This window comes from Ahaetulla prasina, chromosome 2 (genome assembly GCF_028640845.1).
Source record: "Ahaetulla prasina isolate Xishuangbanna chromosome 2, ASM2864084v1, whole genome shotgun sequence".
Lineage (NCBI taxonomy): Eukaryota > Metazoa > Chordata > Lepidosauria > Squamata > Colubridae > Ahaetulla > Ahaetulla prasina.
The window spans coordinates 22328099-22354037 of record NC_080540.1 but is presented as its reverse complement, the minus strand read 5'-3'; the positions used below and the strand labels follow the sequence as shown (position 1 = coordinate 22354037).

The following is a 25939-nucleotide window of genomic DNA, read 5'->3' as shown; positions in this document are numbered from 1 at the left end:
GGTTCTCAGGGGAAAGAATTTTATTATGATTACAAAACCCTCATTATCTCTACCTCCCCCCTCCTGTCCCACAGCTTGCCCAGCCACTGCTGTGGCAGCCCTGAAGAAATCAAGGAAAAATGGCTCCAGGGCTGACAAACTGTTTGACTAATTAAACAACTGCAGTGATTCACTTAATAACTGTGGCAAGAAAGGTCACAAAATGGAACAAAACACATTTGACAACTGTCTTGGCTTAATAACAACTGTGTGGCCTCAATTGTGGTCCCAGGTTGTGGATTACCTATCTTCGTGATTATTTACTGATCGCATTATAGGTAGCCCTTGTCTTACGATCTTAATGGAGCCTGCCAATTATTCTCGTAAGTCATGACGCTCAGCAAGTGACCGACTCAATTTTGTGACCCTTCTTTTTTTTTTTTTTTTGCAGCACTCATTCAGCAAATGGGACGGTTGTTAAGTGAATCTTTTGTTCCCTATGGAACAGGGGTCTCCAACCTTGGCAACTTTAAACCTGGAGGACTTCAACTCTCAGAATTCCCCAGCTAGCAAAGCTGAAGTCCTCCAGGCTTAAAGTTGCCAAGGTTGGAGACCCCTGCTATGGAACATTTTCAGCAAAAATGTCATAAATCATGGTCACAAGACTGCCGAACACTGCAAACAGCCTATGAGGAGAGAAATATAGCCATTGCAGGTAGTAAGGCCTAGGAGTGGGCTTGTAGGCCTCACTGAACCAAAGTTTTAAACTAAAATAATTGCAAAATGTACTAGGCATATTTCTAACGTGCTGGCCTGTGTGCTGCATCTTCTGCAAAGTACGTGATCTTGAGATATATTTGGAATCAGAAGATTGAAGCTGTGAGAAACAGGGAACTGAAAATAGCCGCTGGATAGAGGTTTGAGATGTACACGGGTGTTTGTAGACAGTGATAGTCAGTAGGAATCAGAGGTGGGTTTCAGCAGGTTCTGACCAGGTCTGGAGAACCGGTAGCGGAAATTTTGAGTAGTTTGGAGAACCGGTAGTAAAAATTCTGACTGGCCCTGCCCCCATCTATTCTCTGCCTCCCAGCTGATCGGGAGGGAATGGAGATTTTACAGTATCCTTCCCCTGGAGTGGGTTGGGAATGGAGATTTTACAGTATCCTTCCCCTGGAGTGGGTTGGGAATGGAGATTTTACAGTATCCTTCCCCTGGAGTGGGTTGGGAATGGAGATTTAATTAAAAAACTTATTATACAATTGGCCAAAACTTTAAAACATTTAAAATCTAAAAACCCGTTAAAATTCATATAAAATTTAGAGATTTAAAAAATTTAAAAGTTAAAAAATTTAACAGAAACTTAAGCCAGCCCCGCGCGAGTAAATAAATACGTTTTCAATTCGCGGCGAAAGGTCCGAAGATCTTGGAGCAAACCAGGGGGAAGTTCGTTCCAGAGGGTAGGAGCCCCCACAGAGAAGGATCTTCCCCTGGGGGCCGCCAGCCGACATTGTTTGCCGGACGGCACCCTGAGAAGTCCCTCTCTGTGTGAGCATATGGGTCAGTGGGAGGCATGGGGTAACAGTAGGCGGTCCTGTAAGTACCCAGGCCCTAAGCCATGGAGCGCTTTAAAGGTAGTAACCAAAAAGTGCACCCGAAAGTCCACAGGCAGCCAGTGCAGCCTGCGCAGGAGTGGTGTTACATGGGAGCTACGTGAGGCTCCCTCTATCACCCGCGCAGCTGCATTCTGGACTAACTGAAGCCTCCGAGTGCACTTCAAGGGGAGCCCCATGTAGAGAGCATTGCAATAATCCAAGCGAGAGGTAACAAGAGCATGAGTGACTGTGCATAAGGCATCCCGATCAAGGAAGGGGCGCAACTGGCGAACCAGGCGAACCTGGTGAAAAGCTCTTCTGGAGACGGCCGTCAAATGATCTTCAAACGACAGCCGTTCATCCAGGAGAACACCCAAGTTGCGCACCCTTTCCCTTGGGGCCAATAACTCACCCCCAACAGTCAGCTGCGGCTGCAGCTGACTGTATCGGGGTGCCGGCATCCACAGTCACTCCGTCTTGGAGGGATTGAGTTTGAGCCTGTTCCTCCCCATCCAGACCCGTACGGCTTCCAAACACCGGGACAGCTTCGTTGGGGTGGCCCGGGGTGGAAAAGTACAGCTGAGTGTCATCAGCGTACAGCTGGTATCTCACCCCAAAGCCACTGATGATCTCACCCAACGGCTTCATATAGATGTTGAACAGGAGGGGCGAGAGATTCGACCCCTGCGGCACCCCACAAGTAAGGCGCCTTGCGGCCGACCTCTGCCTCCCTGTCAACACCATCTGCGACCGGTCAGAGAGATAGGAGGAGAACCACCGATAAACGGTGCCTCCCACTCCCAACCCCCCCAACTGGCGCAGCAGGATACCATGGTCGATGGTATCAAAAGCCGCTGAGAGATCTAACAGGACCAGGGCAGAGGAATAACCCCTGTCTCTGGCCCTCCAGAGATCATCCACCAACGCGACCAAAGCTGTCTCCGTGCTATATCCGGGTCGGAAGCCGGACTGGAACGGGTCTAGATAGACAGCTTCATCCAGGTATTGGGGTAGCTGCTGCGCCACAGCACTCTCTACAACCTTCGCAACAAAGCGAAGGTTGGAGACCGGACGATAATTACCCAAAATAGCCGGGTCCAGGGAAGGCTTCTTAAGGAGGGGTCTCACCACCGCCTCTTTCAAGGCAGCAGGGAAAACCCCCTCCGACAAGGAAGCATTGATAATCCCCTGGAGCCAGCCTCGTGTCACCTCCTGTGTGGCCAGCACCAACCAGGAAGGGCATGGGTCCAGTAAACGTAGTGGCGTGAAGCCTCCCCAACAGCCTGTCCACGTCCTCAGGAGCCACAGGGTCAAACTCATCCCAAACAATCTCGACAAGACGCAACTCCGCCCTCTCACCTGGATCATCCCAATTTCGGTCCAAGCCATCCCGGAGCTGAACGATTTTATCGTATAGATAACCAGTAAACTCCTCGGCACATCCCTGCAAAGGGTCATCTCGCACCTCCTGATGAAGGAGAGAGCGGGTCACCCGAAACAGGGCGGCCGGGCAGTTATCTGCCGACGCAATGAGGGTGGAAGCGTAGGCACGCTTCGCCTCCCTCATTGCCACTAGGTAGGCCTTAGAATAAGACCTAACTAGCGTCCGGTCAGCTTCGGAACGGCTGGACCTCCAGGCACTCTCTAGGCGTCTTCTCCGGCGTTTCATCTCCCTCAGCCCCTCGGAAAACCAAGGGGTCGGCTGAGATCTGCGCCGGGTCAGAGGCCGCAAAGACACGACACGGTCCAAAGCTCCAGCCGCGGCCTGTTCCCAGGCCACAACTAGTTCTTCAGCCGTGCCGTGGGCCAGATCCTCAGGGAACGGCCCAAACTCCGTCAGGAACCTCTCCTGCCATGCCCTCTAAGCCACGCCCACCAAGCCACGCCCACGGAACCAGTAGTAAAAAAAATTGAAACCCACCACTGATAGGAATGTAAGAAAGAACAAGGAAATAGAACTATGGAATGCATATGTCAGTAAAAAAAAAAGGTATAAGATATGTGGCTTGAGATGAGAATGGTGTCCTTTACCCGATAGCAGTCCTTGTAGGACCTGCTATGCGACATTGGAACCCATTGCAATGGTTCAATAATGTAAGTTTTGTCATGAAATTGCATTGCTATGTTGGCTGTTCATGTTCCAAATTGCTCATGAATAAACCTCTGATTTTAAAGTAAGATTTATTGCTTGTGGTTTCCTCTTTGGTTTTTTTTTTTGGGGGGGGTCTTTTGATAACAAGCCATAAAATGTCGGCAAGTTGCCAAGTGCCCAAAATTCAGTCATGTGTCTGCGGGGGGGAGGAGGGGGAACTGGCTTGTAAACACCTTCTAGAGGGTGTGTTGTAATTTTGAACAGTCACTTACAATATCACCGGTCACAAATCGAGGACTACCTGTACCCTATCCAAAAGAAGCAGGTCTTTATAGGAATTCTGCCTTTTCAAACATCACCAAGCCAACTCCAGACAATTTCAGGGCCACAGGCTCACCAATGCATCGTTGGTTGTGCAACATCCAGCCTCTCTTGCAGCGCAGACAGCTGGTAACCTCGGGGCCTGAACAGCGCCCACAGGACCGGTAGCACTCTGGGTGGGAGAGAGAATTGGGTGAAAAGGAACATAGTTTACAAGTGAGGTGAGGTGGAAGCTTGAGAAGAAAAAGCAATACAGGACTGAATACAATACAATACAACTGTCCCTAGCTGTATGCCTTCCAGCCAACCTGCCACATAAACTAGTTATCTTTTTTAACTTTGCTTTGGGATGGGTAGATTGCAGATCTGTTGTGCTGAGCTTTATTTATGTTGTGGTCCGCCAGCAGCCTGCGGAGTGAGGAGGCTGGGGAGGACCATGGGCCAGTCCTGGAGTCAGGGGAAGGCCCGGACAAGGGATCTGCATCAGAGGCAGAGATGGGACCAGGGCCATCTGGGAGCGATGCGTGGACTCCAGAGCCGGATAGCAGAGAGGCAGAGGAACAGGAGGAACCTGTTCCTAGTGCACGCATGCGAAGAGCTGCCAGAAGGCAAGAGCAGCTAAAGCAAAAAGGATGACTCAGGAGTAAGGCCAGGAGATGATTGGCCCCTCCCAGGCTTAAAAGAACAGCAACAGCTCTTGGGATCTTTGTAGGAAAGCAACGTTGCTACATTTTGTTTCTTGTCAGAGTCTCTTGCTTCTGAACTTCATGGGGTTTTGCCAAGAAAAGCCTTTGGCACGGTGCCAAAGAAAACAAAGGTTGGTGATAAGGCCAAAGGACTGTTTATGAAGAATTTGTTTTGGAATTAATTTGGACTAAGCTGAGAATGAAGTAATTCTCAGCTGTTCTACTAAAATATGTTTGTTTAAGACTGATTGCGTCTGGTAATAACTACTTGGGCCTAGGTCATAACAATTTATAGATCAGGAATATCAAACTCAAGGCCCGGGGACTGGATCCGTCCTGGGGGGTACTTAGATCTGGTCCACAGGGCCACCCTGGAAAGAGCGAAGGAGCAGCCCACAGTGCTTCTGCCAGTGAAAATAGGCTCCTGAGCTCTGTTTTTGGCTGCCGTGGCCCCCTGCAACCCTCTGCCAGTGAAAATGGAGCTCGGGAGCCCGTTTTTGCTGGCACTCGGCCACCACAGGTGTCCCCAGACTCAAATACAACCCTGATGTGGCCCTCAATGAAATCAAGTTTGACACCCCTGTTATAGACGGATAATATGACGTATGTGTGTGGGGCATATTCTTTTCACACATAAATGCTGCTAAGGTGCTATAAATGTAACTGTAAATAATAGTATTGGAATACAGAATAACAGAGTGCCCAAAGGGTTGGAGGCCACTGGTCTACAGAAAGCCACCATCTACAGTAGTATTAGCCTGCAAGAGGCTTTATTGATTCCTGGCAACTGCCAGGACCACATCCTTAACTTTTCTTGGCCAGATTTCAGAAGTGATTTGCCGTTGCTTCCTTCCTAGGGCTCAGAAAAATGACTAGACCAAGGACACCCAGCTGGCTTTGTGCCAAAGGCAGGACTAGAGTTTACCATCTCCTGGTTGGTAAAGCATCGCCTGATGCCTTCTCCACTGCATTCCAACTGGCTCATAGCAAGAGATTACAGAACGACAATTTCCCGACCTTCCCCAGCCCAGCCCAGCACAAACACTCTACATACCCGCACATACCAGGTGGCTGTCATTGCGAGCAGCTTCATAGTAGCCATCTCCACACTCTGAACAAAAGGGACCACCGTAGCCAGTATGACACATGCAAAGACCGGTTCCCCCACGTGTGCCTTCACCGTCGCATTGCCCATATCCACTGCAAGGCTTCTCGGTACCCCCGGGGCAGGCTGCAGAGAGATGGAAAACATGTGGAAACCGACCTGCCACTTGGCTCTACTCTGCGGTGCTCAGATTTCTTAACTCACTTGGTCTCTTCTCCCCATTCCGGATACCTACGTTTTGCAATCTTAAGAGTTGTCTATACTTTTAAACACTTCAGTCTTGGAAAGAAAGGGATTGCAGGAGAGTAAGCAGGCACCCAATGAGGAATACCCAGGCTGTCTGTGTAAGCACATTCATGACTGCCATCTGTATCCCTTTCAATGTGTATTCTTCATCCTTACGATTTATATTGTTTCCTGATTGCTTATTTGTACCCTATGACTATCATTAAGTGTTGAAACCTTAGAATTCTTGATGAACGTATCTTTTTATTTATGTACACTGAGAGCATATGCACCAAGACAAATTCCTTGTATGTCCAATCACACTTGGCCAATAAAAAATTCTATTCTATTCTATTCATTATGTGGCTGCTTATTCTCTTATTCTCCTACCCAGTTAATGTAAATGCAAATATTAGTTCCCTTCTTTAGTGTGGGGATAATTAAGCCAAACAGTGGAAGAATGGGGAAAAGGAAAGCAGCTGCAATCATGTGATTTTCAACTTAAGCAACAGCTTCACTTAATGTCAAATGTACTGCTCAGTTACGGTTGCTAAATGAGGACTATCTGTATTAAAACAAACAAACAAGCCATCTCAGATGTTTATTAGACTTTCATGATCCTTTCCCCCATCTGCTGCCTTCTAGAAATGTTGGAACTCTCCTCCGCTCCAGCCAGGTAGCCAAGAGAAATGATGCAGTACATATATTGAAAATATATGCTGCTAAGAAATTAAATCAAGGAGAATAATTGGAATCTTTGCTCCAGCCAGATTCTGGAGGATCCACATAGGAGCTAACGGTCAGAGATGCACAAAGACTGTTGGAACATCCCTTCCAATAAACCCCAGAGGCCTTAGAAACACTCACTCTGACAATCAGGGCCATAGGTGCCAGATGGACAGCATAACTTCAGGGTATCCATGCACAACCATTGGAAAAAGTCTGGGTGCGGCTGCTGCCTAAGGGGAAAAAAAAACATGTATTCCGGTTATTGCTACTCCTTGTTCCATCATGCTGCAATTTATCGATGATACAAGCTGATGGGCTGTATGCTAAAATAAAGCCAATGTCATGACACACACTTGAAAGTCAATCAAGAAGACTGTAATTGTGGAGTGTCTGGCAAGAACAAAAAATGCTTATCTACAGGAAATACGCATGTGTAAATCTTGTAACAATTCTGGATAGTTAGAAAGCTGATCAAAGTAACAAGAGTTAGACAACTTGCAGGCCTCATCAAAAATTAGGAATACAGATGGCCTGCAGCCAATAAAATGTGTATTAATTAGATAACTCCTGGGGCATTCATTAGCCAAGGCCTAGGAATAGGGACAGCTAGAGACCAATAGAACAAATTGTTCTAGAATTCTACAAATTGTTGTAGAATTATTACTAAAATGTTTATTAGATGATATTTCTTATTTCTTATTATCTCGCCTTGTCCCGCCTTCTCTTTTAGTGAAAAACCTATAAAGCTTTCTTAATCCTTTGTTCTTAGTTCTTGGCATTTTGGCCAGGAGCCCTTTTCCTTGGAGTACTCCAATAAAAAGCAATCAGAAAACCTGCACCTTATTTCAATGTGTATTCCTCATCCTTACGATTTATATAGATTGTTTCCTGATTGCTTATTTGTACCCTATGACTATCATTAAGTGTTGTACCTTAGAATTCTTGATGAATGTATCTTTTTATTTATGTACACTGAGAGCATATGCACCAAGACAAATTCCTTGTGTGTCCAATCACACTTGGCCAATAAAATTCTATTCTATTCTGTTCTAAAGCAAGTATTTTGCCTCTGAATTTATTTGTGGTTTTTTTTTAAAATTTAACTTTGCCTACTGAATGATACGGATCATTTAGGTTCCTCCATTCAACTCCACAGCTTGAGTTTTCCTCCTGCTAACATAGGGAATATTGGCATGATTTGTAGTAAATAGGGCCCCAGATTGGGCTTGTTCCACCCCAAATAAGTCAAAGCACCCTGTGATGCCCTAGTCTTCTTGTTTTTAACTCACTCATGGAACCACCAATGTTCTACGTGGTCTTCGCTTTGCTCCAGCAGCTGGTGACAGGCAAAATCTGATGCAGAACACACACTTTCCAATACTTCCAACAGACGTGTTTCACTGGGAGGGGAGAAAGAGACAGCATGAGAATCGAGGGAGTTCTGTCCTAGAAAGTCTGCCCTGCCTGCTTGATCAAAATAGCCACTGGTGGGATTCAGCCAGTTCGTACTACTTTGGGAGAACCGGTCGTTAACTTTCTGAGCAGTTTGGTGAATTGGTTGTTGGAAGAAATCATTAGGGCAGAGAACCAGTTGTTAAATTATTTGAATCCCACCACTGAAAATAGCCCTCTGTTATCCCTCTAAGCCAGGGGTCTCCAACCTTGACAACTTTAAGCCAGGCTTAAAGTTGCCAAGGTTGGAGACCCCTGCTCTAAGCCACAGTGGTGGACTTCAAATCCCAGAATTCCCCAGTCAGGAAGGCTGGCGGGGGGAATTCTGGGAGTCGAAGTCCATCCACCTTCAAGCTGCCAAAGCTGAATAACACTGCTCTGAGATACCTTTAGTCCAACTAACCATTCAGAAATCTCTCTATTGACCTTTCACACAGGGACCTTAAATAAACTTCATGTTCTTTCTCAAAATTTCATCTAGATATTCTAGGGATAGCCAGTCCCTAATGTTTTCTTTCCTCCCCGGAGTCAAGTTAGGAGCTGGCAAAATGATAGGCAAGTGACTCGGGATAACAGTGAGCAACAGCTGCGAAACCATGGAACAAACATGAAAGGTGTTTGTCACACTTGTGACCATTCCTTAACTAATTAACTGTTACAGCAATCAGCTTCTCACTGCAGTTCTACTGTATGAAGAAGAAAAAAAGGATAAAATAATAACAACAACAACAGAGTTGGAAGGGACCTTGGAGGTCTTCTAGTCCAACCCCCTGCCCAGGCAGGAAACCCTACACCACTTCAGACAAAATAAAAGGATGTCATGTATTTTTATTAGTTGTTTCTTTTTAAATGTAACCTTTCAAGTTCACCACAACCAAAACTCACATATTAGAATGGAGAAAAGGATAACAAACTTGGTCTATCCATAGAGAAGGCATGGGGAATGTCACAGTAGGAAAGAGGGCACATGAAGAATTCCAGATTTGATTGTGTATCTATATAGAAAACAGCCCAGCTAATTAATGATGACATCACAGAGAAAAATTACATCCTAGCCGTATGCTCATTTTTCAATTTAAGTCTGAAATGAAATCAACCTGCATTGGTACAATCAAATCTATTAACACAGCTCGATACCATTTTTCCAAAAGTGTTAGAATGACAACTCCCATAATTCCTAACCAGCTACCTCAATTCACATGCTCTTCCTATCTGGGGATTCCAGTAAATACTGGAGGGTATAAATTTGGAGATAACTGAGCTCCATCTATGTCCTATCACATGATTCATCACTATACAACCATATACATATATATTTATCTAGAGATAAATCTTAGGTTCACTGACATTTCATTTGAGCTAAGTAAGGACAACACCCCATTAATGTGCTGAATTTAAAACCTTTTCATTCTTTATATAATTCTTTGAGCTATCCCCAAATGATTTGATATTTTTAATGAGATAACAGGCTTAACTATCTCTTAAGGGAGAAAAAGGAATTTTTCATTTTTTCATTCCACCCATACATTTCATGATTAACTAATGCAAATCCTTAATGGCCCACTGAGGTGACAATCCCTGACAGAATTCAAAATCATATGGAATGTTGGGAGCTGTTGTCCAATAATATTTGGAAAGATTCCCCATTTCTGATCTGAAATGAAGGATTTAGCCACTCCATATTTCCTTGACATTATTACTCGCTTTATTTTTTTCCTACTCATCCTCATCTCTCTCATAGGAGAAAGTTAAATGACTTGTACTGTCTGCATTCTGAATCTAAAAAGGCAGAATTCTGCACTCAGAATTAAAATATAGATGAGCTTTTCCCCCCCACGGACAAGGACTGGAAAACTAAAGCAGAGAAACAGATCTATACAAATGGTCCTCGACTTTCAACCATTTGTTTAGTGACCGTTTGAAGTGACAATGGCACCAGTGGTGGGTTTCAAATTTTTTTTACTACGGTTCTGTGGGTGTGGCTTGGTGGGCACAGCATAGCTTGGTGGGCGTGGTAGGGGAAGGATACTGCAAAATCTCCATTCCCTCCCTATTCCAGGGGAAGGAGACTGCAAAATCCCCATTCCCTCTTGATCAGCTGGGACTTGGGAGGCAGAGAATAGATGAGGGTGGGGCCAGTCAGAGGTGGTATTTACCGGTTCTCCAAATTACTCATAATTTCCACTACCGGTTCTCCAGAACCCGCTGAAACCCACCTCTGAATGGCATTGAAAAAAGTGATTGATGATCTTTTTCACACTTATGACCACTGCAGCATTCCCATGGTCACATGATCAAAATTCAGATGCTTGGCAACTGGTTCATTTCTATGAAGGTTGCAGTGTCCCGGGGTCATGTGATCAGCTTTTGCAAACTTCTGACAAGCAAAGTCAGTGGGAAAGCCAGATTCACTTAACAGCTGTTTTACTAATTTAAAAACTGCAGTTTTATAACATAACATAACGTAACAACAGAGTTGGAAGGGACCTTGGAGGTCTTCTAGTCCAACCCCCTGCCAAGGCAGGAAACTCTACACCATTTCAGACAAATGGCTATCCAACATTTTCTTAAAAATTTCCAGTGTTGGAGCATTCACAACTTCTGCAGGCACTTATTAATTGTTCTAACTGTCAGGAAATTTCTCCTTAGTTCTAAGTTGCTTCTTTCCTTGATCAGTTTCCACCCATTGCTTCTTGTTCTACCCTCAGGTGCTTTCGAGAATAGTTTGACTCCCTCTTCTTTGTGGCAGCCCCTGAGATATTGGAACACGACTATCATGTCTCCCCTAGTCCTTCTTTTCATTAAACTAGTCATACCCAGTTCCTGCAACCGTTCTTCATATGTTTTATCCTCCAGTCCCCTAATCATCTTTGTTGCTCTTCTCTGCACTCTTTCTAGAGTCTCAGCATCTTTTTTACATCACAGTGATCAAAACTGAATGCAGTATTCCAAGTGTGGCCTTACCAAGGCATTATAAAGTGGCACTAACACTTCACGTGATCTTGATTCTATCCCTCTGTTTATGCAGCCCAGAACTGTGTTGGCTTTTTTAACAGCTGCTGCACACTGCTGGCTCATATCTAAATGGTTGCCTACCAGGACTCCAAGATCCCTCTCACAGGTACTACTATTGAGCAAGGTACCACATATACGGTACCTGTGCATTTTGGGTTTTTTGCCTAAAAAAACCAGTGATTCACTTAACAGCTGTAGCAAGAAAGGTTGTAAAATGGGACAAAACTCACTTAACTACTGTCTTGCTTAGCAACAGAAATTTTGATCTCAGTTATGGTCACAAGTCAAAGACTACCTGTACAGACATGAAACAGACCAAGTGCTACCAAAACTCAGAGCCGTTAAAAGTTGCCTTACTTTATCCTCTAATGAAAACTCCTCTGGAGTGAAAGCTTTTTTTGGTTTTTTTGAAGTTATATCCAGACTCAGGGCAGCTTACATTGTGTAAGGCAATGTAAAACTTGTTTTATAACCGTCGGCCTTATTATAAATTCAATATTGAGAGCTGACCTGGTGTACAATAAGGATGAAGACTGAACTGAAATGAGATGTTAGGTCCACTTAAGGAATTATTTAATCAGATACAACTAGGAGGGGGAATTCCCCCCTCATGGAGAACCTCTTTTATTTCATTGATACCAAAAGAGGAACAGGATTGTTCTAAACCTGGGAATTATAGGCCAATCTCACTTTTAAATAATGATTATAAGATTTTTGTTAAAATAATAGCTAATAGATTAATGTTGATTCTGCAGCGAAGAATTCATAATGATCAATCTGGATTTATAAAAGGGAGACAGATGAGGAATAATGTTAGGCAGATTGTTAATTTACTGGAGTACTTAGAAAAGAAAAATTTTATTCCAGCAGCATTTATTTTTCTCGATGCAGAGAAAGCTTTTGATCGATTGCATTGGGATTTTTTATTTAAATTAATAGAAAAGATGCAATTTGGAGATGGTTTTTTAAGAATAATTAGGGCAATTTATGGAGAGCAAACAGCACAGATTATAATCAATGGTAGCTTAACAGAACCTTTTAAGATTGCGAAAGGAACAAGACAGGGATGTCCTTTATCACCATTATTGTTTATTTTAACTCTAGAACCATTATTGGATAAAATACGAGAAGTAAAGGAGATAGAGGAATTAGAGTTAGACAGTATGAATATAAGTTAAGAGCTTTTGCAGATGATTTGGTGATTACTTTAACAAACCCTATAAATTCTAGTAAATCTTTGTTGGAAATAATTGATCAATATGGGAATGTCTCAGGGTTTAAGGTAAATCAGAAAAGACAAAAGTGATAATAAAAATATGGCCAGACAACAGAAAGAAAAACTAGAGGAAGTAACAGGATTTGAAATTGTAAAGAAGGTTAAGTACTTAGGGGTTTATATTACGTCATCAAATGTGAAATTGTATAAGAATAACTATGAGGTTTTATGGCAAAAAGTTCAGAAGGAGTTGATTGTTTGGAAAAATTGCAATCATCTTTGCTGGGGAGAATTCCTGCTATTAAAATGAATGTTTTACCTAGATTTTTATTCCTCTTTCAGATGATACCAATAATTAAGAAAGATAAGAATCTTGAGGAATGGCAGAAGGGAATTAACAAATTTATATGGGAAGGTAAAAAAGCTAGGGTTAAAATGAAAATAATTCAAGATTCTCGGAAAGGGAGGTTTAAAATGCCTAATTTTAAATTATATTATGGAGCAGCTGCTCTATCAGCAATATGAGATTCGTTTAATTTAACAGACCACAGTATTAGGAATGTAGAAGGTTATGATTTGCTCTATCGATGACATGCTTATTTAATTTATCACTAAAAAGTGGATAAGGCCTGTAAAAATCCTGTGCTAAGAAATGCCCTTCTGCGTGTTTGGAAAAATACTCTTATAAACTAAATTATTAGGTCCCTATATGGGCAAGACCTAGACTTACAGTAGAAATTATAAACATAGAACAGAATCAGGACATGATTACATGTATAAATCTTTTGTATACTGAAAGAGGTAATTTGCAGTTAAAATCTCTGCAAGTATTAAGTGAGGAAGGGAAAAATTATACTTGGTTTCAATATGAGCAACTACGTGCTAGATGGAAGGAGATCAGAAAATTGGTATAGAGCAGAACGAGGGAAATTTGGTAAAGCAAATTAGAAATCAGTCTCAGGAGCATATAAAGAGATTGTATAATGTGTTACTTGAAATAGATTCTGAAAGGGACTTGGTAAAGGACTGTATGATAAAGTGGGCACAAAATTTTCAGGAGCCAATATTATTGGAAACGGGAAAATTTTTGTAAAACTTTTTGAATAAAAAAAAAAAAAGGATGAAGACTGAACTAACAGCTCAAAGACAAATTATTGAATATCCCTCACCCAAATTGTGGATTTTAGAATCAGAGCTCAAATGGTGTACATAAATAAAATGCTGGAATTGAGTTCCTGCATCTATTTGTTAAATTTATATGCCACCCATCTTGCCGTCCATGCTTAAGAGCAACATGGATACGCATACATTTCTTTGCTTGTTTGTTATTGTTATTAACAGTAAAAAAGAAAGTACTATGAACATTATTTAAAAAAACTAATAAATGTAAAAGACACAGGAAAATATCTTGATGACAAAAGAGAGGCACTCAATCAATTTTTGCAGAAACATTTTTTTATGATCCCCTGGCAAAATGTAGCTTTCTTAGCTAATAGACCAGGGGTCGCCAACTTGGTCCCTTTAAGACTTGTGGACCAACTCCCAAAGTCCCCAAACTCTGGGAATTGAAATCCACAAGTTTTAAAGGGACCAAGATTGGAGACCCCTGTAATAGACTAAACTTAATGACTTCTGTTCAGGTTTTCCTCATTAGAACTGCCTTCTCTCTAAGACAAGGCTTCCCAACCTTAGCAACTTTAAGACACGTGGACTTCAACTCCCAGAATTCTGGGAACTGAAGTCCACATGTACACTTATCTGCAATAAAGATTCTGGCAACTGGGGTATTGTCAGAATTTCCACAATAATGTTTAAAATCGAGCAATCATCTAAATTATCATAGCCTTTTTTTTTTAAGAGACTTTGTCTTGGGTGTCAAGGCTCATCTTGCTGAACTTTATGCGATCAGGATGCTAGTAAGAGGTTGCTACTTCCCAACAAGGATACTGGTATGGCCCGGGCTCTACAGTATCAGCATCTCACCAATGGCCTGTTGCAGCCCAGCCTTCAAATCACCTGTTGGCGTATTTGGCAAGCTTCTCTTCTTCCCAGGCGGTGTTCCCGCCCCCGAAGTTCTCTCGCTGTGTCCGCTCCAGACCCTGAGAAGGCAGGACAAGCCTCACAGCAAAGCCAGAGCTGCGCCCCATCCCATCCCAGCAGCCCTCAACCCCATGCAATACAAATCAACCTCTCCATGGCTGCTTTCTGCCCCTCATCATCCTCCACCCACCTCCATACCCCTCTCAGCAACATTTGCTCCAGAGCACTTCCCTCCCCCTCCCAAACCCTCTTCTGAGACTGGGGGGAGGGGGTAGATGAATGCCTAGCAACCCCAGCTAAACGGGACGCCCACTTTGCATTAATCAAGATTACAGACACCCAGTCCATTTTGGAGGTCCTTTCTAGCCTCCCACCTTATTGAAATTGTCGACAAGATCCCGACAGGTCTGACAGGTATCTTGCTGGGAACTACCAGAGCTTGGCATCCAGTGGAATAGCAAGAAGAAGAACAGAGCAGGTGGGACTTTCATCCTGGAGAAAGCCATTTTCAGGCCAGGAACAAGCCTGGAAGAAAGAGGAAGGTTGTGAGACCAATAACAGTATTTGAGAATAGAATAGAATTCTTTACTGGTCAAGTGTGATTGGACACACAAAGAATTTGTCTTTGGTGCATACGCTCTCAGTGTACATAAAAGAAATTAATAGAATAGAATTTTTATTGGCCAAGTGTGATTGGACACACAAAGAATTTGTCTTTGGTGCATACGCTCTCAGTGTACATAAAAGAAATTAATAGAATAGAATAGAATTCTTTACTGGTCAAGTGTGATTGGACACACAAAGAATTTGTCTTTGGTGCATACGCTCTCAGTGTACATAAATAAAATGCTGGAATTGAGTTCCTGCATCTATTTGTTAAATTTATATGCCACCCATCTTGCCATCCATGCTTAAGAGCAACATGGATACGCATACATTTCTTTGCTTGTTTGTTATTGTTATTAACAGTAAAAAAGAAAGTACTATGAACATTATTTTAAAAAACTAATAAATGTAAAAGACACAGGAAAATATCTTGATGACAAAAGAGAGGCACTCAATCAATTTTTGCAGAAACATTTTTTTATGATCCCCTGGCAAAATGTAGCTTTCTTAGCTAATAGACCAGGGGTCGCCAACTTGGTCCCTTTAAGACTTGTGGACCAACTCCCAAAGTCCCCAAACCCTGGGAACTGAAGTCCACATGTACACTTATCTGCAATAAAGATTCTGGCAACTGGGGTATTGTCAGAATTTCCACAATAATGTTTAAAATCGAGCAATCATCTAAATTATCATAGCCTTTTTTTTTTTAAGAGACTTTGTCTTGGGTGTCAAGGCTCATCTTGCTGAACTTTATGCGATCAGGATGCTAGTAAGAGGTTGCTACTTCCCAACAAGGATACTGGTATGGCCCGGGCTCTACAGTATCAGCATCTCACCAATGGCCTGTTGCAGCCCAGCCTTCAAATCACCTGTTGGCGTATTTGGCAAGCTTCTCTTCTTCCCAGGCGGTGTTCCCGCCCCCGAAGTTCTCTCGCTGTGTCCGCTCCAGACCCTGAGAAGGCAGGACAAGCCTCACAGCAAAGCCAGAGCTGCGCCCCATCCCATCCCAGCAGCCCTCAACCCCATGCAATACAAATCAACCCTCTCCATGGCTGCTTTCTGCCCCTCATCATCCTCCACACATCTCCATACCCCTCTCAGCAACATTTGCTCCAGAGCACTTCCCTCCCCCTCCCAAACCCTCTTCTGAGACTGGGGGGAGGGGGTAGATGAATGCCTAGCAACCCCAGCTAAACGGGACGCCCACTTTGCATTAATCAAGATTACAGACACCCAGTCCATTTTGGAGGTCCTTTCTAGCCTCCCACCTTATTGAAATTGTCGACAAGATCCCGACAGGTCTGACAGGTATCTTGCTGGGAACTACCAGAGCTTGGCATCCAGTGGAATAGCAAGAAGAAGAAGAGCAGAGCAGGTGGGACTTTCATCCTGGAGAAAGCCATTTTCAGGCCAGGAACAAGCCTGGAAGAAAGAGGAAGGGTTGTGAGACCAATAACAGTATTTGAGAATAGAATAGAATAGAATTCTTTACTGGTCAAGTGTGATTGGACACACAAAGAATTTGTCTTTGGTGCATACGCTCTCAGTGTACATAAAAGAAAAAAAATACATTCATCAAGAATCATAAGATACAACACTTAAGTGTCGGTCTAGTCTGGTCTAGTCTAGTCTAGTCTAGTCGAATAGAACAGAACAGAACAGAACAGAACAGAACAGAACAGAACAGAATAGAATAGAATAGAATTTTTTATTGGCCAAGTGTGATTGGATACACAAGGAATTTGTCTTGGTGTATATGCTCCCAGTGTACATAAAAGAAATTAATAGAATAGAATAGAATGGAATGGAATGGAATGGAATGGAATAGAATAGAATTGAATTGAATTGAATTGAATTTTTATTGGCCAAGTGTGATTGGACACACAAGAAATTTGTCTTGGTGCATATGTTCCCAGTGTACATAAAAGAAAAGATATGTTCATCAAGAATCATAAGGTACAACACTTAATGATAGTCATAGGGTACAAGTAAGCAATCAGGAAACAATATCAATATAAATCATAAGCAACAAGGTTACAGTCATACAGTCATAAGTGGAAGAAGATGGGTGGTGAGAATGATGAGAAGATTAATAGTAGTGCAGACTTAGTAAATAGTTTGACTATTTCTTTACAGCAGCCCCTTTAGAGCAGCCCCTTAGATATTGGAACACTAAAGGCATTTTTGGAAAGTAAGTGGATAACTGTAATCTCCTTCCCAAGAGCAATTTAGCTGTCAGGTAGATGCTCTGACAAAGTGTATGGTTTCTGTGCACCTCCAATATTGTTCTCTTTATATTCCCATCAGGGGTGAAATCTATTTACCTTCCCTACCAGTTTGGAAGTGTACGTGCCAATCCTCTGCGCATGCTAACCTTTAACCAGGTTACTTCCTGGTTAAAACCAGGAAGTAATGACGACCGGGTGGGTGGGCGGAGCCTCAAGCCGCCATCACTATTGGTTCTCCGAACCAGCAGCCATCATCGCTACCGGCTCAGCCGAACCGGTCCGAACTGGGAGCATTTCACCCCTGATTCCCATGCTTGGGAATGGAGAAACCTAAACTTTGCGCGGCAAAAGAATCTGAAAAACAGGAGCTGTGTTAATCCCAATTACCCAGGATATAATGCCTATTTAAGCATGCTCATGAATATACAGTAAACTACTTACAAGTCATATAAACTGATAAACCACAAGTAACGCATCCAATTTATATATAAATTATTAAGTCACATCAAGAAGAAAAGACTCACTCAATCTGGTAGAATCCAAAATCTAATAAATATGCTTTACGCTTTCGAATGGCCTTAGACTTCTGCCATTTCCCTGTGGCCTCAGAGGTATATAGAAACCTAATCCAATAGCTCAAAACAGGGGTCTCCAACCCTGGTCCCTTTAAGACTTGTGGCCTTCAACTCCCAGAGTTCCTCAGCCAGCTTTGCTGGCTGAGGGACTCTGGGAGTTGAAGTCCACAAGTCTTAAAGGGACCAAGTTTGGACACCCCTGCCTCAGAGGTATATAGAAACCTAATCCAATAGCTCAAAACAGGGGTCTCCAACCCTGGTCCCTTTAAGACTTGTGGCCTTCAACTCCCAGAGTCCCTCAGCCAGCAAAGCTGGTTGAGGAACTCTGGGAGTTGAAGTCCACAAGTCTTAAAGGGACCAAGGTTGGAGACCCCTGTTTTAACGAATTACTAAATTGTTACAATTTAAAAGTAAACTGCAAAAATCTGAATGACCAAGAGAGACTAGAAATATTAAAGCTGCTGTAGGTATGGGGTATTCTAATCTCCAGCAGATGGCATCAAATCTGCCTTCCCAGCTAGACACCCTCCACAAGCATTGGACTACAACTCCCACCATTCCTCAGCCTACATAACCAATAGTCATTCTGTTGGCCTTACTTGATGGAGGTTATTAAGCAAGCTAAGACACTACTGTTCAGAACATAGCTGCAAGCCCCCCCTCCCAGCACAATAGGGACATCAGCTGATGGCCACTTCCTTGGAAAGGCAATTATGAATTTAGCAGGAATTACTTACTTCGGGATCTAAGGGATCATTGAACAAATCAATCCAGAGTTTCTCACTGGAGGCACACAATGACCAGGCTCAAATGATCCCTACATCATCCAGAGACATTATGTGAGGAGGAGGATCTGGATGGCCGGAGAAGAAGGCTGTACTATTGAGAGAGGTGGAAGGAAAGAAAAGAAGAGGGTGACCAACAGCAAGGTGGATAGCCAGCCATGGGTGCAAAGTTGGAAGATCTCCCTATGTCAGGGGTCTCCAACCTTGGTCCCTTTAAGACTTGTGGACTTCAACTCCCAGAGTCCCTCAGCCAGCTTTACTGGCTGAGGAACTCTGGGAGTTGAAGTCCACAAGTCTTAAAGGGACCAAGGTTGGAGACCCCTGCCCTATGTGGTTGCTGGAGTCAAAAAACAAACAAACACCGACTTGATGGCACATCATGGATCCAGAATTGGCCCACGCTAGGGAACGTGTAAACGGGATGACACGGGATTCCCACCTGCTCCGATCTCTCTGCAAAGAGGCTCCACATCCAAAGGAGGGATGCAGCGAAGATTTTTTTCCCCCCTCCCTTCTGGGGCGGCCGGAGGCGACCTTCCCTATTTCTGCAGGTAGGAAAAAACTGGAGCCACCGAATGGCCAACCCAGCCCCCGAACACAACCCCACGAAAACGTGCTTTTCCCTGATCCACCGCCCTACGCCTCGCTCGGGGGGCTCCAAACCTACCTTGCCTCTCCCGGCTCGCCCCCCACGCCCACCTCGGGAGAGCAGCGCGAGCCAACGGGGGAGGCCCGGGAGTGCGGCGCCCACTTTCGCACGCAAGTCGAATCCCGGGTCCGCCGCAGCTGATCGCTCCCCCCAGTCCCACCTCGGCGACCGCAAGATCTCCACGGGTGTGTGGGGGGGGCAAACTCTTCCTCTCTCCGCCAATGACATGGGGCCCTGTGCGATGACATCATCGCCTCCTCCTTTCAGCGACCAATAGGGGAGCTCCGTCCAGTTTTCCTCTCCCCCCCACCCTCGGAGCAGCACCTGTCAAGGCGCTTTAAAGGGGCCGCGAAGGCGTTGAGTCAGGCTCCTCTGCAGTCGCGAGGGCAAGAGGTCTTGCTGGAACGAGATTAGATTTCATCCTTCATTAAAAAAGCGTCCGGATAAAATAAAACCCTGTTGCTGTCGAACACAGTCTTCTCGCTCTGAGCCCAAAACGCCTCGGGGGAGTTCATAATCCGGTCTTTCCCACTATGTTTGCCCTGCAGATTCGTTGAATTGATTATTATTCTTTAATTCTCTTCCCTTGATTGGGAAGATGTAGATTGTAGAGGAAAGAAGCTTTGAGTAAGGGTGCCTGTAAACACTGTCGCCAGCAGCCTTTGCTTAAATGAACATCTCATGCATTTGAAAGTAGAATCTGCATTTTGCGGTGTCTGCCGAATAAACCTTTGCTTTTACACGGAGCAGCTGTGCAAACATCAAGTTTGAGTTAGGTAAATATGAATTTGGGCGAATTTGTGCCTCAATTTCAATAGCAGAAATATCTTCCTAATTGTAAAAAAAAAAAATGGGCAGGGGAGAATCCCAATCAGAGCAGTTGCTGAGAAACCTCTGGGGGAAAAAAGACTTTTAAAAAGTGAAGGAAGATCAGAAATAGTATCACTCCTAGAGGTAGAATCCTGTGTACACTGGGGAGGCTGCATTGGAAGGCTTTGAAAGCCCTTCAAATTCAGGTCAGTTTTGCAGCGTGTGAGTTTTAAAACCACCAGATTTGATACTCAAAACTCCAAGACAAGTCTGATTAACAAAATCAAAGATTTATTGTAGAAAAATATGAAAATAAAAAAAAGAAAAGTGGTTGCAAGCTCTTAGACTCTTCCCAAATGGATTAAGTTCAAAGAGCGCAAGAAGCAGTTTTCAAGCTACACATTTTATACTCCTACACAATGCATGCCACACCTAAGAAATTCCCCCTAACTCCCTTAACCTTTTAGTTGTTTTACACTTTAAAGAGTTATCTTGGCAATTTCCGTCCATCCTCCAATATCTTTTCTTATTTATAAGTAAATCCTTGGGTCGATGTTCACCTTGGGCAGATGTTCCTGTCTCCTGATGGGATTTTTGGCTCTGCTGGCTGGGGGATTCTGGGAGTTGAAGTCCACCAGGCTTAAAGTTGCCAAGGTTGGAGACCCCTGCTCTAGAGCAGTGATGGAAAACCTTTTCGGCACCAAGTGCCCAAACCGGAATTTGCGCATATGCGCGCACTGGAGCACCGGAAACCTGAAGACCAGCTGGTTGGTATGCATGTACATACCAGCCGGTTGCTCTTCTGGTTTCCAGTGGGCGCATACGTGTCGGCCAGCTGGTCTTCATGCACCGGAAATCCAAAGACCATCTGGCCAGCGCGCATGTGCCTGCCAGAAACCAAAAGAGCAGCTAGCGACAGTGTGTGTGCCCATATAGAGGGCTCTGTGTGCCACCTCTGGCACTTGTGCCATCATCAGAAGCATTCTCAGGAAATAAGAAGGGCAAATTTTGCTTGAAAACAGTTCCCAGAAGAAAAAGTCCAGGATTTTTTTTTTATTTGCATTTATATCCCGCCCTTCTCCGAAGACTCATGGCGGCTTACACTATGTCAAGCAATAGTCTTCATCCATTTGTATATTATATACAAAGTCAACTTATTGCCCCCCAACAATCTGGGTCCTCATTTTACCTACCTTATAAAGGATGGAAGGCTGAGTCAACCTTGGGCCTGGTGGGACTTGAACCTGCAGTAATTGCAAGCAGCTGTGTTAATAACAGACTGTCTCAGCAGTCTGAGCCACCAGAGGCCCTGGATTAAGAGGAGAAAACTGTAGAGCACCCAGGAAAGCTACAAAGATGGCAGCAAGCTTACCAATTTGTCATAAACAAGTGTTTTGTGACTATCCACACCATCTCGCCTGTCGTTTTATGAGAGTATCTTTGATATCAATAAGTTACCCTTTGACAATTTATGTATTTAGTACTGATTGTTCTTATTTGTAGTATGTTTCCTCTGAGTGGACTACAGTATTGTCCTCTTGAATCAATTGTCTGCATCTCCAGGAATTTTTATTTATTTATTTATTTGCATTTATATCCCGCCCTTCTCCGAGACTCAGGGCGGCTTACACTATGTCAAGCAATAGTCTTCATCCATTTGTATATTATATACAATGTCAACTTAATTGCCCCCAACAATCTGGGTCCTCATTTTACCTACCTTATAAAGGATGGAAGGCTGAGTCAACCTTGGGCCTGGTGGGACTTGAACCTGCAGTAATTGCAAGCAGCTGTGTTAATAACAGACTGTCTCAGCAGTCTGAGCCACCAGAGGCCCTGGATTAAGAGGAGAAAACTGTAGAGCACCCAGGAAAGCTACAAAGATGGCAGCAAGCTTACCAATTTGTCATAAACAAGTGTTTTGTGACTATCCACACCATCTCGCCTGTCGCTTTATGAGAGTATCTTTGATATCAATAAGTTACCCTTTGACAATTTATGTATTTAGTACTGATTGTTCTTATTTGTAGTATGTTTCCTCTGAGTGGACTACAGTATTGTCCTCTTGAATCAATTGTCTGCATCTCCAGGAATTTTTATTTATTTATTTATTTGCATTTATATCCCGCCCTTCTCCGGAGACTCAGGGCGGCTTACACTATGTCAAGCAATAGTCTTCATCCATTTGTATATTATATACAATGTCAACTTAATTGCCCCCAACAATCTGGGTCCTCATTTTACCTACCTTATAAAGGATGGAAGGCTGAGTCAACCTTGGGCCTGGTGGGACTTGAACCTGCAGTAATTGCAAGCAGCTGTGTTAATAACAGACTGTCTCAGCAGTCTGAGCCACCAGAGGCCCTGGATTAAGAGGAGAAAACTGTAGAGCACCCAGGAAAGCTACAAAGATGGCAGCAAGCTTACCAATTTGTCATAAACAAGTGTTTTGTGACTATCCACACCATCTCGCCTGTCGTTTTATGAGAGTATCTTTGATATCAATAAGTTACCCTTTGACAATTTATGTATTTAGTACTGATTGTTCTTATTTGTAGTATGTTTCCTCTGAGTGGACTACAGTATTGTCCTCTTGAATCAATTGTCTGCATCTCCAGGAATTTTTATTTATTTATTTATTTGCATTTATATCCCGCCCTTCTCCGGAGACTCAGGGCGGCTTACACTATGTCAAGCAATAGTCTTCATCCATTTGTATATTATATACAATGTCAACTTAATTGCCCCCAACAATCTGGGTCCTCATTTTACCTACCTTATAAAGGATGGAAGGCTGAGTCAACCTGGGGCCTGGTGGGACTTGAACCTGCAGTAATTGCAGGCAGCTGTGTTTATAACAGATTGTCTTACCAGCCTGAGCCACCAGAGGCCCTTTGGCTCTAGATGGCAGTGTTATTAATGTGTTTCATAGGGTCATTCATCTGTAAAGGGCAATAGAAGAAAGTACAGGTAGTCCTTGACATACGACCACAATTGAGCCCAAAATTTCTGTTGCTAAGCGAGACAGTTGCTAAGTTAATTTTGCCCCATTTTATGACTTTTCTTGCCACAGTTGTTAAGTGAATCACTGCAGTTGTTAAGTTAGTAATATGGTTGTTAAATATATCTGGCTTTCCCGTTGACTTTGCTTGTCAGAAGGTCACAAAAGGTGATCAGGACACTGCAACCATCATAAATACGAGCCAGTTGCCAAGCACCCGAATGTTGATTATGTGACCATGGGAATGCTGCAATGGTTGTGTGAAAAACAATCAAAAGTCACTTTTTTCAGTTGCCATTGCAACTTCAAACAGCCATTAAATGAATGTTTGTAGGTCAAGGGCTACTGTAGAACATCTGTCAAAGAAACAGAGGATCAAGATACCTGTGTCAATTCTCCCTCTTCACTGAAAAGTCTGCTTAAATGAGCAAAAGAGCTAATTTGAAATACGAAGCCAGAAACCAGGGAATTCTCAGTGCTGTTGTGCCTCTGGGACTTGCTTTCCTTTCTCCCTCTTGAGGGAAATTTTGTTTGATTGTTTTATTAAATTTCTATAGCCGCCCAACTCAACCAAGTGACTCTGGGTGGCTTACAATTCTAAAATTCCAAGACAGTTAGAACAATTGAAAAGACTTTAAAACAATAACATCCACAAAATAAATAAAATAAAACTTTCCCCACAGAAACCAAGTGTCCAGCCTGTCCTCCAATCAAAGACAGAATGGCCAGTACAGTAGAAGTACAGGGCCCAGTTATTGGGCAGGGAAGGAGCCAATTTGCCAAGACAGCTGGAGCTGAGCAAATCACTCTCATTGACTCATCATCTCTAACCTCTTCCCTGATACATCCTAAATTGTCCTCATGGAAAGTTCTGTGTCAGCAGAAGAAGGGAAACACCACTTCCAAACTGGAACAACCAAAAATGATTCTAGGCCACCTCACCTCAGTAGTCTGTGGCAGAGGTCTCTCAAAAACATTTAGTAATGCAGACATTATGGCAAGCAGGATGTGTGGATGACATCCTGATAAAAGGCAGAGAATGCATATAAAGCCCTTTTCATTTTTAAATAAAGGCTGTGCGAACCATCCGAAGGAAACTTCTGGAAACCAACAAACACATCCTTCCTTCCAAACTTGCTTGAGGTAGCTGTATCAGTCCAAAGTTCAGTGTCACCATTCTGAGATCTTTTCCTAACCTTCTGAGATACAAGCGCATACCCTGAAGACACTTCCATCAAAACCAAGCCATGCTGAGGCTTCACAGGACATGGCTCCCTTGATGCTCTGAACAGCTAATTTCATGAAGTGCCCTGTACCACTCTAATTTGAGTATTTCTAGTTTTTACCATTATTGCATTTTGCTGGCCAAGCAGTTGCCTCAAGGGAGCTCCAAAAAATGGCATGAAGGTAAGAGGCCCACACCTTTGGAGATCCTCCAGTCTGAATCTACTGATGATCTCCCTTCATATTATTGGCTGGTTACCCTTTAGTAATATGATGGCAAGCTCCTTACCTCCACCAGCCACTTAAACAGGTACCTTATCACCTGAACCGCTATGCAGAACAAGTTCCTATCCATGATTCAGTCTTGTTACAGCATCACAGGCCTCTTTCCATGTTACAGGAACAGACTGGTCACTTGTTGGAAAACTATACGTCAGTACATTCAGATGCACTTTTACCAGCTCACTTCTGAAAGTCTTATTCCTCAAGGATGCATTTACTCTGTTTATCCCCCTGCTGAGAAAGCAGCAATTACAGGTTCTACTAGCTGGGGTACTTTTGCTGGCATTCGTGCACTGCCCGTTCTAGGCTCTTGTGGATACACTCTGCATGCCTCCGGAGGCTGTTCTTCTCTTTGTGTCCTACCCTGGGGCCGGCCAAGGCCAGCAGGAATCTAAAGAGCTGAGAGGGCAGAGGATAGACAGGCACTGAATGGAAGAGGTCAGGGATCTCGTTGACTGGAAGAAGCTCCTCAAAGCAGCCGACAATGTATGTGGCCCTGGTCTCACCAGCCAGGAAATCAGGCAGGACGCAGTTGAGGGAAGCCAAGAATGTGCTGTCTGGTTTGAAGGTGGACCGAGGGAAGCTCTGTTTCCAGCCCAGCCATTCTGCACAACTGGCCACGGCACCATGGGAAAACAGCAGCACAATAACTCCGCCTTCTTGGAGTACCAAGCGTCGCTGGGCATGGAACCACTGCATGGGCCCCAGAGACCCCAACTCCCCACGGCTCCACAACTCCAGGGATACAGATACTTGCAGCTGAGTCAGAGCATCAGCCAGGATGCCCACCACACGCTCATAGCCTTCATGATCTGGAGAATAGAGAATGAGGACCTGTCGTCCCTGAAGCATTCCTGCGGTGAGAGAGAGAGAGAGAGATGAGATATTCCATAAACAATAAGAAATCCTCCTATCCCACGTCTCTCTTCTTTGCTTTCTCATCCAGCATCTTCACAAGTGGCTCTCTCATGTTTAGATGCAGCATTGCAAATTCTATACTCTGAAGATCAATTTTTTCATCTTATCTGAAATGGTGTCAGCCTGCCCCAGATCAGTGTTTGAGAAAATAAAAACCCAACTTCATCATGTTGAAGAATTTGGTAATCTTTATCATACAAGTCTGGATGCGGTGAAAGCAAAGCTGGAACTGGAAGTAAATCAAATCCCCAGAGTCATATTCTCTCCTGAACCCTCCCCCTACTAGAGGTCATACAATAATAGTCCAATGTCTTCTTTCTCCTCAGCCACGTGTACTTCCACTTCCGATATTCTCCCTCTGTCAATCTTCCGAATGGAATGTGGAATCAGCAGCTGCCGTTACATTCAC

At 43.7% G+C, this 25939-nt stretch overlaps 2 protein-coding genes across 4 annotated transcripts in view; both read right to left on the bottom strand.

Moving 5' to 3' along the window:
- The window catches only part of CRELD1 (cysteine rich with EGF like domains 1), a 30670-nt gene extending 11218 nt beyond the window's left edge, over nt 1-19452 (bottom strand). The window contains exons 1-8 of one of the 3 annotated variants that reach the window (XM_058171863.1): nt 19314-19452; nt 18599-18740; nt 16327-16480; nt 15928-16010; nt 8019-8129; nt 6868-6959; nt 5725-5901; nt 4061-4156 (exon numbers count right to left, since the gene is read on the bottom strand). In XM_058171863.1, the coding sequence (XP_058027846.1) occupies nt 4061-4156; nt 5725-5901; nt 6868-6959; nt 8019-8129; nt 15928-16010; nt 16327-16461 (694 nt within the window). In that variant the 5' untranslated portion in view covers nt 16462-16480; nt 18599-18740; nt 19314-19452. Of the gene's footprint in view, nt 1-4060; nt 4157-5724; nt 5902-6867; nt 6960-8018; nt 8130-14428; nt 14512-14826; nt 14978-15927; nt 16011-16326; nt 16481-18598; nt 18741-19313 lie in introns of all 3 variants that reach the window. The other 2 variants (XM_058171861.1, XM_058171862.1) reach the window with 2 other exon arrangements.
- Nucleotides 19453-21733: 2281 nt separating this feature from the next.
- The window catches only part of IL17RC (interleukin 17 receptor C), a 49395-nt gene continuing 45189 nt past the window's right edge, over nt 21734-25939 (bottom strand). Inside the window, exon 19 of the mRNA XM_058169255.1 lies at nt 21734-25466. Coding sequence (XP_058025238.1) covers nt 24874-25466 — 593 coding nt within the window. The 3' untranslated portion in view covers nt 21734-24873. The remainder of the gene's footprint in view (nt 25467-25939) is intronic.